At 36.5% G+C, this 15802-nt stretch overlaps 1 protein-coding gene and 2 non-coding genes across 10 annotated transcripts in view; all 3 read right to left on the bottom strand.

Annotated features, from left to right (window-relative positions):
* The window catches only part of CNOT1 (CCR4-NOT transcription complex subunit 1), a 74133-nt gene that overhangs the window by 16408 nt on the left and 41923 nt on the right, over window positions 1–15802 (bottom strand). For 3 of the 8 annotated variants that reach the window (XM_053916142.1, XM_053916141.2, XM_024551388.3), the window contains 14 exons: window positions 14680–14881; window positions 13436–13582; window positions 12187–12311; window positions 11654–11940; window positions 10679–10757; window positions 9385–9615; window positions 8917–9057; window positions 6456–6635; window positions 4603–4719; window positions 4151–4261; window positions 3747–3824; window positions 3398–3575; window positions 2800–2930; window positions 524–820 (listed from right to left, as the gene is read on the bottom strand). In XM_053916142.1, the coding sequence (XP_053772117.1) occupies window positions 524–820; window positions 2800–2930; window positions 3398–3575; window positions 3747–3824; window positions 4151–4261; window positions 4603–4719; window positions 6456–6635; window positions 8917–9057; window positions 9385–9615; window positions 10679–10757; window positions 11654–11940; window positions 12187–12311; window positions 13436–13582; window positions 14680–14881 (2304 nt within the window). The remainder of the gene's footprint in view (window positions 1–523; window positions 821–2799; window positions 2931–3397; window positions 3576–3746; window positions 3825–4150; window positions 4262–4602; window positions 4720–6455; window positions 6636–8916; window positions 9058–9384; window positions 9616–10678; window positions 10758–11653; window positions 11941–12186; window positions 12312–13435; window positions 13583–14679; window positions 14882–15802) is intronic. The other 5 variants (XM_053916145.1, XM_053916143.1, XM_053916146.1 and 2 more) reach the window with 3 other exon arrangements.
* On the bottom strand, window positions 5667–5804 carry LOC112296793 (small nucleolar RNA SNORA46). Its single transcript, XR_002973972.1, has one exon. It is a non-coding gene; the product is annotated as a small nucleolar RNA SNORA46 (small nucleolar RNA).
* Window positions 15660–15795, bottom strand: LOC112296794 (small nucleolar RNA SNORA50). The gene has a single exon (XR_002973973.1). It is a non-coding gene; the product is annotated as a small nucleolar RNA SNORA50 (small nucleolar RNA).

Consider the following 15802-nt stretch of genomic DNA (forward strand, 5'->3'; position numbering starts at 1 on the left):
TGCCCTACACTGGGCATCTAACCTGTGACTCTTTGGTTCGCAGGCCAGCACTCAATCCACTGAGCCACACCAGCTAGGGCAATATAGGCATTATTAAGCATGACATCTGAGACCTGAAATTAACTGAATTACTTCAAGAGAGTGCGTGCTATATGTAGGCACATACAAAGTCACTTTAAATATTTCGTACTGTTTCACTCCAAGTGCTTTAATTTAAATTCTTCGGGGTAAACTGAATCATAACGATTATTAACTTACGCATTAAAAAAAACCAAAACAAAACAAAACAAAAAACACTTGATTTCTTTAAAGCAATAAGTACATGTGCATCTACTATCTGCCAAACACTGAGCTGAGGATACAATAGTGAGCAAAAAGACATGATGCTTCACACCTCACAGAATTTACAATCTAAGAAGGAGGAAGACATCAAATGTGGTGACTATTAAAAGTAGAAATGCAAAAAGAAATTCAGACAAGCAGCAATCAGTTTTGTACTACAGCATGGAAATAATCAACTTACACGAAGAGCTGAGGCAAAACTGTTTTTCAAGTTGGTGGATATGCTCATGAGCAAAGGTTCCCTGCAAGTAATCATAGCCATTCCAGCTGTCAAGTTACGCATCATGTGATGAGCTGCTATTCGCATTCGAGATTCCTCAGAATCCAGGGCAAAATCCTTCCTCACTATTTGCTCACAAGTAGTCATGGCGATCTTAATTGATCGATCCACCACAGGATGGACCAACTCCTGGACAGCCCGTTCAATTGCTTGGCGCACACACTGCTTCAACTGTGGGTGGGCCTGAAACAAGGGAATCTAGGTGGGGAAAAATAAGATAAGTCAACAGCTTGATAAGACAACCCAATTTCTATGGGCAATCACACCCATGATTTTGGAATAATTCCAAGATTAACCACCAACTACCAATTCCAACTTTAATCAATAAAAAGCTCAGGAGTGAAAAATTGGTCTACAAAGAGGTAGTAGTAGTATACCTTGTGATACAAGATAACACATCTTTGGTTTTTAAAAAGTTCTATTGTTCATTTCAAAATGCATTACCTAACTAAAGACACAATACCTGCTTAGTTAAAACGTGTGACTTAAGTATTCTTTTATTTTTTTTAAAGATTTATTTATTTATAGTGGGGGAAGGAAGAAGAAAGAGAAACATCCATCGGTTGCCTCTCACATGATTGCCTCTCACATGATCGCAACCAGGAACCCAGCCCACACCCCAGGCATGTGCCCTGGTGGGGAATTGAATTGGCAACCTTTTGGTTTGCAGGACAATGCCCAGCCCACTGACCTACATCAGCCAGGGCTCAAGTACTTTTAAAAAGTAGCTTCTTTAGTAGTTTGGGAAAATGGAAAAGGAATCAAGTTTACAGAGAAAATGCCTTCTACAAAAACTTTTATTGATACAAATAATTCCTCAGAATAGCAAGCATTTTATATGAAGCCTTTGCTTTCACTTGAAAGATTGTTTCCAATCTTTTCTCTGGTAGAAAGTATGCCTTAATACTCACTTAGTCTCTTTAACTTACTGAATTTATAAGAAATTTTAAATACAAAAGTATTCTGATTACTGGAAATAACATAAAGGAAAACCACAATTTCTAGATCTAGGTTTTTTCCTTCAAAACCTAAGTGCACATCTATAGAAAAAAAGACCAGGTTAAAATGGTATCTTTTAAATGTTTCAAGTCCTTTAAATACAAAGTTCAATGGGTTAATAATGTCACTTCTATATTTGTGAACATTTTTAACTTCTAAAAGCAAAGACCATGAAAACTCCAAGTATCTGATTCTAAACAAATGTTAAGCATAAAGAAAGACAGAAGATAATCAATTATCATTCCAAATACAGACAGTAAAATACAACCTCTAAGTATAGGGGGAAAAGAATTGATGAGAATTTATTTTACGACATTAGACTAGACTACCTCCCAGAAGTAGGTCACAGAAACAAATTATGAACTTACTTCCAGACCTCGACCCGGAGATTTTATATACACACGAGTCACCTCAGTTTCAACTATCTGCCTAAAGAAATAGCTTAATGCAAAGGTAAGGTAATATGATAATGAAAATAAAGAGCAAAAGCTATAGTATACACTGAGGATCTTCTAACCTGAGCAAGGAATTCTTAAGAGACTGTGATTATACAGGGTGGGGCAAAAGTACATTTACAGTTGTTTGTATGGAATATAATAAATAATAAACAAGAATTCTTTGTTTTGTGTACTCACAACTATAAACCTACTTTTGCCCCACTCTGTATTGCCAGCTGTCTTTTTTAAAAATAGCATCTAAGTATATTTAATTTTATAGGTACTTAGCAAACAAGCAGTATTCACTGAAAACATTCACAACTTCCGTTAAGAGAGGCCAGAAGTCAGACGCAAGAAAAATATCAAAGGCCACTTCTCCATCAGTCTCTTAGTTAAAATAAAAGCTCATATGGTTGTGAACCATGGATGGTTCCAAATTTTTGCCATCCTAATAGGGAACGGTATGCCTCTCTGGTGTGCACAGGGGCCAACTGTCTTCACTTTAATCATGGGTTTGGATATGCTGAACCAATATAAATGATGCCTAGTCACAATGACTATTTTAGAAAAGAAAAACAAAACAAAACAAAAACAAAAAACCCCAGCTGTACTATATATAGCAGTTCTAATCCCTGCTCTCTGCACAAAAACCTAGAACCTAGGAATCCAGGAAGAAGGGAAAAAGGGACAGTGATCAATGTCACGAAATAGAATTTGGGGGATGGCATAGTGTTTACTTACTGTTGGGTTTAGAGTAATGTGTGGTCCAAGGCCTGCGAGGGAGTAGACATTGATGTCATGATAGCTGTACTGTGGCTGTGGTGGAACTGTGGCTGTACAGGTGGTACTGGTAGCTGGTGTTGTAGAAGTTGCTAAACGTAAAAAGATAAAAAAAGAGCAGATTTCTTGACTTTACTATACAAATAGCAGGGCATCAATGGCTTGTATTAACTTAGTGGGTGGGAGTCTGGGGTGACGGCAAACCGCAACCTCCCTACCCTGAATTATCCTAAGGGAAACTCTAGCTGGTTGGCCATCCCCAGATTTGAGGATAACACCGGCGGTCATGGCAATGAATTCTTTCTAAGACCTCAAACAATATAAATGATAACCAGACTTAAGAAAAAACACTGTATGTTACTCAGATGGAATCTAATGTGTTACGACAATGCCTAGACATTGCTAGTATTTCCTTAATAATTTAGAAGGCCCACCAAAAAGTATACAAGAGTTTCAGCACCACATGATGGTGAACAACTGTAACTTGCTATATGCATGGAAATGTACCATTTAAGGGAACATTCTGGTAAGTAAATGGCTAGCTAACTACCACACTTACTTGTGGTTGTGATGGGAGGGAGTTCTTCCGGCTGCTTGACATCTTTCTTTGGAGCAGAGAGCTGCTCATCTAAGTTCTTTAGGCGATCTTTATCCTTCAGGAGGTTTCCAGGTTTTAGCTCATTGATGTCTAATGCAAGGTTCTTGCAGAGGACCTCAATCTCAAACTTCAAGTTTAACTGCAGAATTCCAATTATTTGCTTAGAACTTTTAAAATAAAATTTATCTTTATTCATAATATACACTATTCTCCAGTTATTACAATGCCCCCCAATGCTCTACCTTTCCTGTAAGTATTAATAATGTGAAGACAGAGAACGTTCCAAAGTATGAAGAAGCAAAAAACTTACCTTTAAGTCATGTTCCTGATGTAGCTCAGCTAATACATTCATAATTGCCATTGTCCAGGGGTTGGGTGGCCTAAAAACCTAAAGAAAACCTATTATGTTAAACTGGCCCCCAAATCACTTCAATCTGTATCATTTAAAACAGTTAAGCACTTATACTTAAGTGGCCATAACAAAAACCCCTAGACTTCCCATCTATATATTTCAGAAAAACACCAAAACCCAAAGCCACCTTGTTAGCCATCAGCCTTTAATTCTACTTAGCCCCTCACATTGGAAATGCAACTTAACCCAAGGAAAACTGATTGAACTAGTGCTGTTCATAAGAACGAAGGATGTAACTTCACCTTGTGCTAAAATTAACTCTTACAAATTTAGCCATCAATAAAATATTAAAATCTACTCACCACACTACGAATGCTAGACTCTAAGACTTTGGCAACAAAGGGCACTACATAGAGCAATTCTTGCTGTCCTTTAACATAGGCCTCTAGCAGCAAAGATTTTACATCCAAGTCCTAGGAGGAAAAAAGTATTTTTAAAAGCTGAGGATATACTTTAAAGCCCTTCACAAAGTATACAAAGAAGGGTAACTTGCTAAACTCATCCTCAAAAGAGCAATCAACATAGTATGACTCTTGCCTTACAAAAAGGAAAGGGTGACAAATATACCCTACTGGCTTTTGTTTATCCTGCTAAATGATGTGAGGCCACGAGCATGCAATTACAGATTCAAAACATTCACCAAACATTCACCAATAATCATTAAAATAGCACCCCCCTACCAAAGTTAAGACTTTTAGACACAATATGCTGTATGAACACTCAAGTTTTACAAAAACCTTTAGCTGGAACTCACAGTATGTAAGATGGGTTTATTTTTAGCTAGTGTAATCATTCCTAGCCAATGTCCCAAGTTCTTCAGCAAGGAACGATCTGAGAAATTGGCTGCAGCTTTATCAGAGGTCAGTAACACCTTAAAAAAAAAAAAAAAAAAAAGTAGGATTAAGAGAGGTATGAAAATGAGCTTATGGTGGGGAGGGGGAATCTCAACTTAATGTTTGAAAATTCCATTATCCTATGTTAAAAACAAGCCATTGATTATGAGAACATGCCCCGAAAGCAGATCTACTCCATACTATCATAGCACTATTTTGTTTTGTTCAGTGACATTTTTAACCTTGAAATTTCTCTACATTTTAATAGGTGATATAACTGCATCACACAAAAGGCAAAGGACACAAGGTTCAATGTGTCATGCGTGCTCCTACAGAAAACCATGTTAAAATTCTGGAAGTGTCAGTTTGAAACAGAGATCCAACTGCAAATCTATCTTGAATAGTTAAATTCACTTCAAATGAAGACTCTATCTATGCTTCTAAGTCCATCAAGACAGGAGGCATACGGTTATAAGGATGTAACCAAAATCACAGTCTATTGCAAACTTCAGTGTTATCCATCCAGGTTACTACTCACTCTACAACTCTGGAGACAAGCTAACTTTCTGAAATACAACATAATATTGCATATACACTTCTTTGCAAATTTCTAGAAAACCCAATCCATTTCATTAATCCTTAAAAAAAAAAAAAGATTTTATTTATTTATTTTGAGAGAGAAAAGGGGAGGGAGAGAAACATGGATGTGAGAGAGAAACAATGATCAGTTGCCTCTCACACTCCCCCAACTGGGGACCTGGCCTGCAACCCAGGCCATTTCTTTAATTTTCTAGTTCTTTCTTTTGTAAGGGGGATAGATTCATCACATACATCCATCTACTACATGGTACCTCTTAATTTATGGCCATAAATTAAAATGTATAATTTAAAACGTTGTTTGAGAGGATCTTGAGATTCTGCTTCCAAGTGTGTGGAAATTTTCGTACATCCCAACAATTCTTACTATCAGATGTAATAAATATAATTATGTTCCTTAACTCTGTCAAGCAACAGCAGAATGGCACAATGTCTACTGTGCACCATAAAGAGCCAGGAATTCTTTTGCACTACAGCGTAACCTAGAATGGGGAAAATTCCCATCCACAGGTTTAAATATAGTGCTAGCTCATCAGCCAATGTCCCAAGTTATTGAGTAAAGAATGATCATGGCTGTATGTTGGTTCATATTGTATACTCTAGAAGTTATTCCTCCTAATAAATAAAATACTTGAATTTTATGGAACAAGGATTAACTCATTAGGAGTAGTGTAACCTTAAAATAAACAGAATCCTAAACAACAGGTAGTCCACAACAGGTCTAGAGTTGAGAGATATCTGGCACTTAAGACATAAAGGAAAACATTCTCTGCAACACTATTTCTGTAATGGTGAAAGTTAAGAACCTAAATATCCATTAGCAACATATATCCATACAATGAATTTCTATTAAAACTATATATATATACATAAAAAAAACCATAGGGATTATAGCTAAGAGCATACTGCAAATAATGCGTGGAAAGGGGAAAAGCATGTTAAAATCACGTAGAGGTTAAGGAAAAACCATGCACAGGATGATGGAAACAAATTCAGAATAATAGTTACTCTCAAAGTAAACAGTACAGAGTATGTCTATAAGACTAAATTCTTCATGAAATTTAGTTCTGTGTTTGAAACAAATGCTAGAGCAAAGTTTCATAGACAACATGTAAGAAAAACAGCGACACTCTTGCAACAGAGAAAGAACAGAAAAGAAATACAAGAACTAATTTACTTTGATGTTTCTGTAGGTCTCATTTAAAACCATCTTATTAAATTCAGGATTCTTCAGCGTGTCAAGGAAGTTTGAATACAGGCTGTGAAAGTTTGGCTCAATACTGACTCTCTTCATAACCAGGTATTGTGAAACCCAAGGCATGAATTCTTCCTTCACAGTTTCCTTTAGTTCTTCAACCTAGCCAACCAATGACACGGGAAGTATACAATTAAAAGATGAAAAAATATGGTTATGTGTTTTGTTTCTGAGAACAGTACTACAAGCACATGGCTCCTTGCAAAATCAGGTGTTAAGTCAAATCACCATGCTGCATCTCTCCCCCACACCAGAGAGATGCTATTAAGTAGAATTAATTTCAATTTCATAAACTGTGGGTGACCAGGCTGAAACATCTATGGTAGCTTTGAACTTTAAAATTAAAAAACATGTATATAGTTGCCCTCACCCCCATCTTAGCCAACTCTCCAGTGGACCAAAAGAGAATACATGACTAATCTACAACTTGCCCCTAAAAAGACCTAACACCAGGACTATATTTTCCTAAATTTCCACCTCCAGGAATCATCTGTAAAGTTTAATGATTCTTTTCAAAAAAGGATATTAGAAGCTTTAATCACCCCACAATCATTATGGTGGGATTTGAAAAGACAGTACTACATATGAAGTCTGTCTAGAAGGTATCCACCATGTAATATGAAAACCAGACATTTACTGAAGAAAACGTAAGATACAAGAAACTCTGTACACAGGACAATGATGCCTCAGTCCCTTTCCAAGAAGGCACCTCAGGACCTCACAGAATTCTCCCAATCACCATTAGCTGCCCCATCGTATTTTCCTGAATCTCATCGATGGTGTGAAATCTCTTCCCTTTAAAAGGTGATTTTAGGTTTGGGAAAAGCCAGAAGTCACAGGGTGACAAATCTGTCTGTAAGGGGTCTGAACCACCTGGGTGATGATGTTTCACCAAGAAACTCTGCAGGAGACATGACTCATGAGCAGGCTCTTTGTTGTGATGAAGCTGCCAATCACCAGCTGCCCATAGCTGCAGCCTTCTGAATCATCCCAATAGTTTCCGCAGAAGAATATTCAAGCGTAACACAAAATTTGATGCAGATTCATTGCTCTACTCACTCAGTCATTTTGAATGTGAAGGCCACACAGTACACATGCTCACTCAACGGCATCTCCTGCTCCCACTGACTAGTAGAGTGAAATCATCATTGTTCACACATGTGCATTCCAGTCCACTCTCCTTGGCTGCCAGGTTACATTGATGTCAGCAAACTGTTCTTATTATATTAACAATGGCTGGACTTTTTCCAGACAGACCTCATATTATCTGAAACCCACTTGTTTAGTCTAACCTTACTGGCTAAAGTATCTATTTCTAAGTATTGTCTTAGCGTATAATCTTGTAAGGGAAGCATCGTTCCTTATGCTTTTCACAAGGTATGCCTCGGTTATTAATAAAAGCTCTGAATGTTTTCTGGGAGGGACATGAGTTATGGGTAGAACAGGGGTGTCCAACCTTTTGGCATCTCGGGGCCAAACTGGAAGAAGAGTTGTCTTGAGCCACACATTAAATACACAAACACTAAAGAAAACTGATGAGCAAAAACAAGGTCTGTGCATAATTTTCACGATATCCGCCACCACAGATGAACAAGAAAGCACTCACATAATAACCCTAATTATGCAGCGGCCCTTTTGATAACCTTTTCAAATCGCCAAACAGGTCCCAAGTTTGTGATCACTAATATATAAAATGTACACAGTACATATCTAGCTAATGCTTTAAGTAAACTTATAATTTTGTATTGGGCTGCATTTATAGCCATTCTGGGCCATATGCGGCCCGTAGGGCACAGGTGTAGAAGTACCTTCCATCATTAGATCATGAAGTTTATTTTAAAATGCTTGCAACTCACTGCAAAACAATACATTTAAAACTACTGCTATTTCACATCTACAAAACCACAACCACTAGTAGAGTCACAACCACTAGTAGTATATTCACATTCCTTTTTTTTTTTTTTTTTAAGATTTTATTTATTTTCTTTTAGAGAGAGGGGAAGGGAGGGAGGGAGGGAGGGAGGGAGGGAGGGAGGGAGAGAGAGAGAGAGAGAGAGAGAGAGAGAGAGAAACATCAATGTGTGGTGGCCTCTCACGTGGCCCCCACTGGGGACCTGGCCTGCAATCAAGGCAGATGCCCTGACTGGGAATCAAACCGGTGACCCTTTGGGTTTGCAGCTCGCACTCGATCCACTGAACTACACCAGCCAGGCACATTCCCTTTGTTTTGATTCTACTATTTTTACTTCTAAAATGAAGTACTAAAAAGGATGCAGAATATGAAAGAAAAATCCCCCAACTCATTAGGGTTAACAGTAAGGAGCATTAGTGATATATAAATATTATAGAAATAGTGATATGTGAACTATTACATCATGCTCACCTTTTGTGTCATATTCGACTGTGAGAGATTGTTGAAGATAAAAGCAATTTTCTCTTGGATATTTTCTGGGGGCTCTACAATTCTTTCAGTTTGGTCTGTGGCCACAAGCAACGTATCTATATTTGTTGTATTAATAGAAGGCTAAGGAAATAAAGTACATAAAGTAAACAAATTAAAATTCTTAATCGACAAATCCCAGGGAAAAAATATATAAATTCCTTTAGTATAAAATACACATGGTGTGTATGATTGTGCACTGAAGCATTGGCAAGAAAAATACTAAACTATTCATAGTGGCTGCCTCCGGAAAATCTGGGGGAGATAGAAAGGGAGAGATGCTGCTCTTTATACCCCCCCCTTTTTTCAAGCAGGCATGTGCTATTTACAATAAAATTAAAATACATGCTCACTAATGTATATATTACAACATAACAAATCTTGGAAGAGAAAAAAGGTAGACCTACTTACTGGCACATCTTTCTTAAAGCTGACTCCGGTAGGCCTGGTGACAGTAACCGTTTTAGCAACTGTGGTGGTTGTTGAGGTGGTTACCATAGTGCTAACCTGACCAGCAAGGGGTGCTTTTGCTGGAACCTGGGCCTGAGCCTGGGCCTGAGCCAGTGCAATACTTCCAGGGGTTGTGATAGAGCCCTGCATTTTCACAGGAGGATCTCTAGATTGCTGTCCATACTCGATATACTACAGGGGTAGGGAGAGGAAAACATATTAAAAGAGTTCTTAAGAGAAATTGAAAATTTTGAATTACACACCCCTCACCTTCTGAGAGGCTAAAGATCATTAGATTACTCTGTGGTTCATCTATCTTCCTTACTACTCCTTGCCCCATCTTGGCCCATCTTCCCCAAAATATAATACATAACTGGATATGCCACAGCCTCTTTGGAAGTAAAATATTATTATGAAATAAGTCATCTAGCAAAATAACTTCCCCAAAGTAGCCACAAATGCCAACATATAAATTTCTTTAAATTCCTTAACACAACCATTTTAACTACTTTAAAAAATTTATATAGTAAACTGATCTTTTTATTGGGTGTTGATGACAAACCTAAGGCCTAAAATACACACTGCAATGTTGAGTTACCTCTCGGTAAAGCTATTACTACCAACAAAACAAAACAAAACATAACACAACACAACACAACACAACACAACGCCAAGCCAACTAGAGGGTAAGCAATGATACTAGATGTATGTTCCAGGACAGGTTTAGAAATTTCAAGAACGGTCACATAAGATGGATTAAAATGTATATTCTCTAGGTCCTTTTCCTCTGGGACTGCCTCCTTTATAAGAAACACTTCAAAGTAACCAAAGCAGGGTAAGAAGGCTATCTTTTTTAGTAACACTGGTCTAAGTCTTAGAAAAAACAGCCTTGAATCATATTTAAATCAAAGGAATAACTTACTTATATTCAAGATTCGCATTCCAAATCCTTTTTAAAATCTGGCAAAGTCTCTCCTGGTAACAGTAAAAGATGTCTATCCTTCGATAGCATTACCAGGCTAAAAGACTGGTAAAAGCCTTTTAGTAAATCAAGCAAAACCATTACTTAGAAAAGATAAAGAATGCATTTTTTCCACAATCTATTCTAAGCTGCAAAATAAGCAACAAATAATATGCATACCTATATCATGCCCATCATTAATAAATCGTAATGCCATCCTCAACATCCAAAGTCAAATCAAAATATATAAACCCTCCAACTATTAGAAAGGTTTTAGGTATGGAAGACACTTACCTCCTGTAAATGATGTGGAAATTGCATAAAGTGACTGATAGAAGCCAAGTGCTGACAATACTGGGGATAGTCCTTCAATCTGCCAATGAAAATATTCATTCGTTATTTCAAGTAAGAACAGAGGCAGCACAATTAACAAAAATTTTCTTCCAAATGCTAGTCTAGGCCATTTCTCCTATTCTACCTATCAACTACCTTATTTGAAGAGAATGCCAAAAGGAAGAATATAGAAGTAGAGAGGAGAAATATTTATAAACGTCACCTAATTTTATATCAGAAAACAATGTTTCTTAAAAAGTTTTATTTTACTTAAAATTGACTACAATGAGCCAGTAAAACTGCTATCTGGAAACAACCTCCAATGTTCACCAATAGGTAAATGGAGAAACAATTTGTAGTTAATCCATACAATGGGATACTAGTCAGCAATAAAAAGAAACTACTGAAACATGCAGTAACATAGATGAATCTCAAAAGCACTATGCTAAGTGCAAGAAATCAGATTCACAAACATTATGTTTGGTTCAATTCAAGTAACAATCTGGGAAAACTAGAGCCAAATCAGATTAGTGATTGCCAGGGGTTAGAGGTAGGGGAAGGTGAACTTTAAAAGGCAAACAAGAAAACTTCTTGGGGATGAAGAATATATCCAGTATCTTGACTGTGGTTGTGTTGGTTATACGGTTATAAATTTGTCAAAATTCAAAGAACTGTACACCTAAAATGATGGTTTTGACTGTGTAAAAAGTGCACCTCAATAAACAAGCTCCCCCTGCAATTTCATTTTATACTGTTCTTATCACTTATCTGATAACTATAATTACCTGAATTGTTTTCACTTCTTCCCCTTCCACTTCACAGTTGCTAGGATTAGTTAACATAAATGATGGGGCATGGTAAGAACTAGCTGAAACTTGAGTTATTATTGCCCTCATATTAAAAAAGAGAAGTTTCACAGGAAACCTGTCCACTCACCTATTTTTAAATCTATCTAGTGCAGCAATCCCGAAATAATACATTTTGGATCCAAAAGGCTTGCGTAAGGCTTCAAGAACGTATCTCAGGGCCAGGCCTAGCGCCATGTAAGTGACCAGTCCTTTTTCAATTATCCCACCAAACAGGCAGGCTGTTATATGTAATTCTTTATCAGGGTACTGGGGGAAAAACCGATATTCTTCAAACAAGTTCCTTAGCATACAATTAAATACTTCTCGTTCCCTCTTTATAGTAGAGTCTTTAAACCTCTGTAGCATTTCTAATACCTGGAAACAGCAAGACAAAAACAAGACACACATAAAGGAAACTATTATTAAGAGCCTTCCTCCTAAAGTGCTGTTAATAGAATTATTAAGCAGGACATTTCGTAATAAATTGAGCTTAAGATAAACATTAAAGTTTCAAATGAAACACAGACTTATCAACAAACTTTGACGTAGATTTCTAAAAGCTTGAAAGGGAATTTAAGATTCACCTAGACCATAAAGATTTCAATCATTCTAGATACTCACCTCATCAACAGACATGGTTGGATGTGGTGGGTGATTATATATTCTCTGGAAATAGCTGTTTGCTTCATCATCTATCTCTTTACTAAAGTGCTGATTTGCCTCTGGCCACACCTGAGACAAGTCCGCTGTTAGAAACAGAAAAGCAACCAGTGGGCATTTAGGCTCTTTCTTCACTCCCTCATAATGCACACATAGAGCCAGAGAGACCAATACAGTTTTAATTTTATGGGGGAAAAAATAAAGAAACTGAAGACAGTATTAAGTGGTCAAATTTTAATATTCAGCTGTTCTAGTACACATAAAGGATTTTAACAACACTGCCATAAAAGTATAGAACGAACTTAATATTTTCATCCTGGAAGACTTTCATAGGTTCAAATTTACAATGCATTTACCCTTAATACAACCTCACACAAGGTTAACAAGTCTTTACTACCTTATAAAAATAAAAACCACATTTACCATTTAAGAATCATGAATGCATGTGCATGACATACTGATATAAACACAAAGCATGCTACAGAACGTAACACTCAGACAGGCCTTTCACACTAACATTTTCAAGTCATTTGGTACACTGTCGAATCTTGCATAATGAACATTTAGCCCCAACAACTATAAGTCAATATACCTATCTATGTATTACATAGAAGACTTCTCTGACTTTGGGATAACTAAGGAGGTGAAACTTTAAAAATTGTTTTAAGTAACATCATATATATTACCCAATATATGGCAGTACTCATTACGTGTAATAAGGTTACATTTATCATAAAATTATAACCTTAAAATAAATTAAAAGTTACTTATTTTATAAACTGCCAAGATGAAACAGCAATCTGAAATCCTCCTGGCTGTTCTTCATTTGTTAATCAAAAAAATTTAGGATTAGTGTAAGGTTGTTTTTTTACTTAGTTAAAACCTAAGATTTTACTTTCCTCTTTACTATACATCTTACTTTAAGGATAACACCCCTAAGGATGCTAACTCTTATTAACCGTCACTTTTTTCTGGCAATCCAAATCAAGGGTAGAGTGATACATCGAATTTTCATTTTAGTAATTCAAATTCGTGAATTTGCTCCCACTGATCTAAGAAGTCCATCGACATATGGCCCCACTGACAATATAGTAAGTCAATGTTTTTGTCCGTATAACTGTAGAGACAACAAATTGGACATAAAATTAAACAAAAAAGGTTTTGTGTGCATCAGTCACGCTTCACAATCACAGACAACACTACCACTTACAAGGTTTCATCTTACTCTGCTGGAATGTAGGCTGGTTCAGTCCAGAGGTGCCCAGTTTCCTCTGTACAAAAGGATCGTTATTCACTGCAGGAAGTCCAAGGGCCCCAGTTCCTATACCAGTCAGGCTGCCTGTGCCAAGACCACCTACTAGAAAGAACGAAGCAGCCAGAAATTTTATCATTACTCACATTCTTGACAGTATTCACATCAAAGATATAATTTCTTATTTTAAAAGGCAGGGTCCTTATTAATTCTTATAATGTCTATTTAATTTTAGAGAATCTAAACTAGTTAAGAATATACAAAAAACAGACAATACCAAAATTTCTTTAGCATTTAGAATTATTCACTTCTTTATATTCTTGGTAAGATAGTAATATCCAGAATTTTTAACTGTACATTCTCATGTGGTGTAAGATATAAGGTAATCAAAGAAAGAACTGGTTTGCTTTCCTCAATAATTACAATGGAAGAATTTCATGCTATCTGCTAAGTTAGCACGACCCAGGTCTTCTTTATTCCTGTTAGTCTAGCAAACAGAATTCTATAATTAGGACTTTACTAAGGCCTTACTAAGTAGGGTAAATTTGGTTTAAATCAATGAACAATCAGGGCTAGGACCACACATTAAGAGTGTTAACTAGGTTACAGGGTATTACAACATTTTAGTTGTTAGGTTTTAATACTCTAAACTTATAGTCTGAAAGATCAAAGGTGCAGCTAGCTTAGAAGAAAGAAGTGGAGTCCAAGAGAAGGAAAAAAAAAAGGAATCTTGACTTCAATATAAAGCTAAAAGCCTAAATATCTGAAAAACTTACAAAGTTTTAGGAATTTACTATCATTTTCAAAGTCGATTAAGTGCAAGAAAGCAGAATATGCACCTGAATCTGATGAGTGAAATATTTCTACCTTTATTACATTAACCTTCAGTAATTCATAAAGCCATGAGTTCTGATCTATGCTGACATCCTTTAAAATTTGTGCTTAACACACTTGTTACTGTTTATAATGTTGTTTGGTAATACAGAATCCTTACCGAGTAATTTAACTAACTTTACAACTAAAATATCTTAATTGCAATTCAAATGAATTAATATTGTAATAGTGTAATGTTTTTCTCTTCCCAACTATGGATGTTAAAGCCAATTTTCAATTCAGTTTAGCTGTTTTTCTTATCATAGTCACCACAAAAACTAAGGCACAATGAATATTACAAATAACTTGCGTCCATCCCACCCCCTTACCTGGAAGTTGTGATGAAAGTCCTCCAATACCACTGAATGCAGTTGTTTGATTTGGGGTAGAAAGGGGTGGAAATGCTTTTGCTGGTGACTGAGGGGTACTGAATGCAGAACCCAAATTTGGAGGAAAACCCTGCATATTCTGGGTGTGAGGGGCAGCTGAACCACCTATACTAAGAGATGCCATTCCAGCAAGAGGGTCAATCTAAAGAAAAACATTATAAAAATATATTAAATATACCTCAAGCAAAGACTGACATATGACACAGGTAAAGCAATCTCTAGTAACAGCTCTTTGTGTGCTTAATAAGTGAACTGCAAAACCCCATACAATTGTAATACTTAAATCCCCAAATCAACTCATCAAGTATGCCAGTCTTTTTATTCCTATTATCTGAGATGGAACAGATTTAAAGAGTAAGCCCCTGCCCAAGTACCAGAGCCATAATACGAGGGCTACAAAATTCAACAACATGTAAGATGAACTGCCCTGAAGCTGTATTACTAAACATTTAGTAGTGACATGGGACAGTTATTGCATTAGGTCTTTACAATTTCCCTTTAAAACAAAAAGAATCTCTCAAAACATTTAACTTTCAGCAATAAAAGCATTATAAATCACAATTGTCCAGTCAAAACAAGCAAATCTAGTCAAAATTTGAAAATCTTAGGGACTGGAGAGGATTAGCTCTAATGCAATAAAGAAGAAAAACAACAACAAAATCAAGGTATGTTATTCACTAGGGTTTTTAAAAAAACACCTAGTAACTGCACTTTCAAGCTTCTTAATTTGTGGCATTATTTCAGACCTTCATGACTATAGAAAATGATACGCCAAATGCCTTTCATAAAACGGCCACTAAGGAATCACTAAATGTTCCTTCTTTTCTTAAACCCCAATCTGTCATTCAATGCAGGTGAAAATAGAAGCGAAATATGTTGCTCCCAGAGAGAAGGGGGTGATTGGTGTCAGGGAGTAACTTAAATGTACCTTGTTTTTAAAAGAGCAGTTCAGTTGAGAGCTGAAGAGCCCCAGTTATAACAAGTCCTTATGCTCTAGCACTGTTGCTTGGCCCGTGAAGCTACAAACAAGACACATCAGGTTCAAAGGCAGTGCTTATTTCTC

The sequence above is a fragment of the Desmodus rotundus genome, chromosome 12 (assembly GCF_022682495.2).
Source record: "Desmodus rotundus isolate HL8 chromosome 12, HLdesRot8A.1, whole genome shotgun sequence".
Taxonomy (NCBI): Eukaryota; Metazoa; Chordata; class Mammalia; order Chiroptera; family Phyllostomidae; genus Desmodus; species Desmodus rotundus.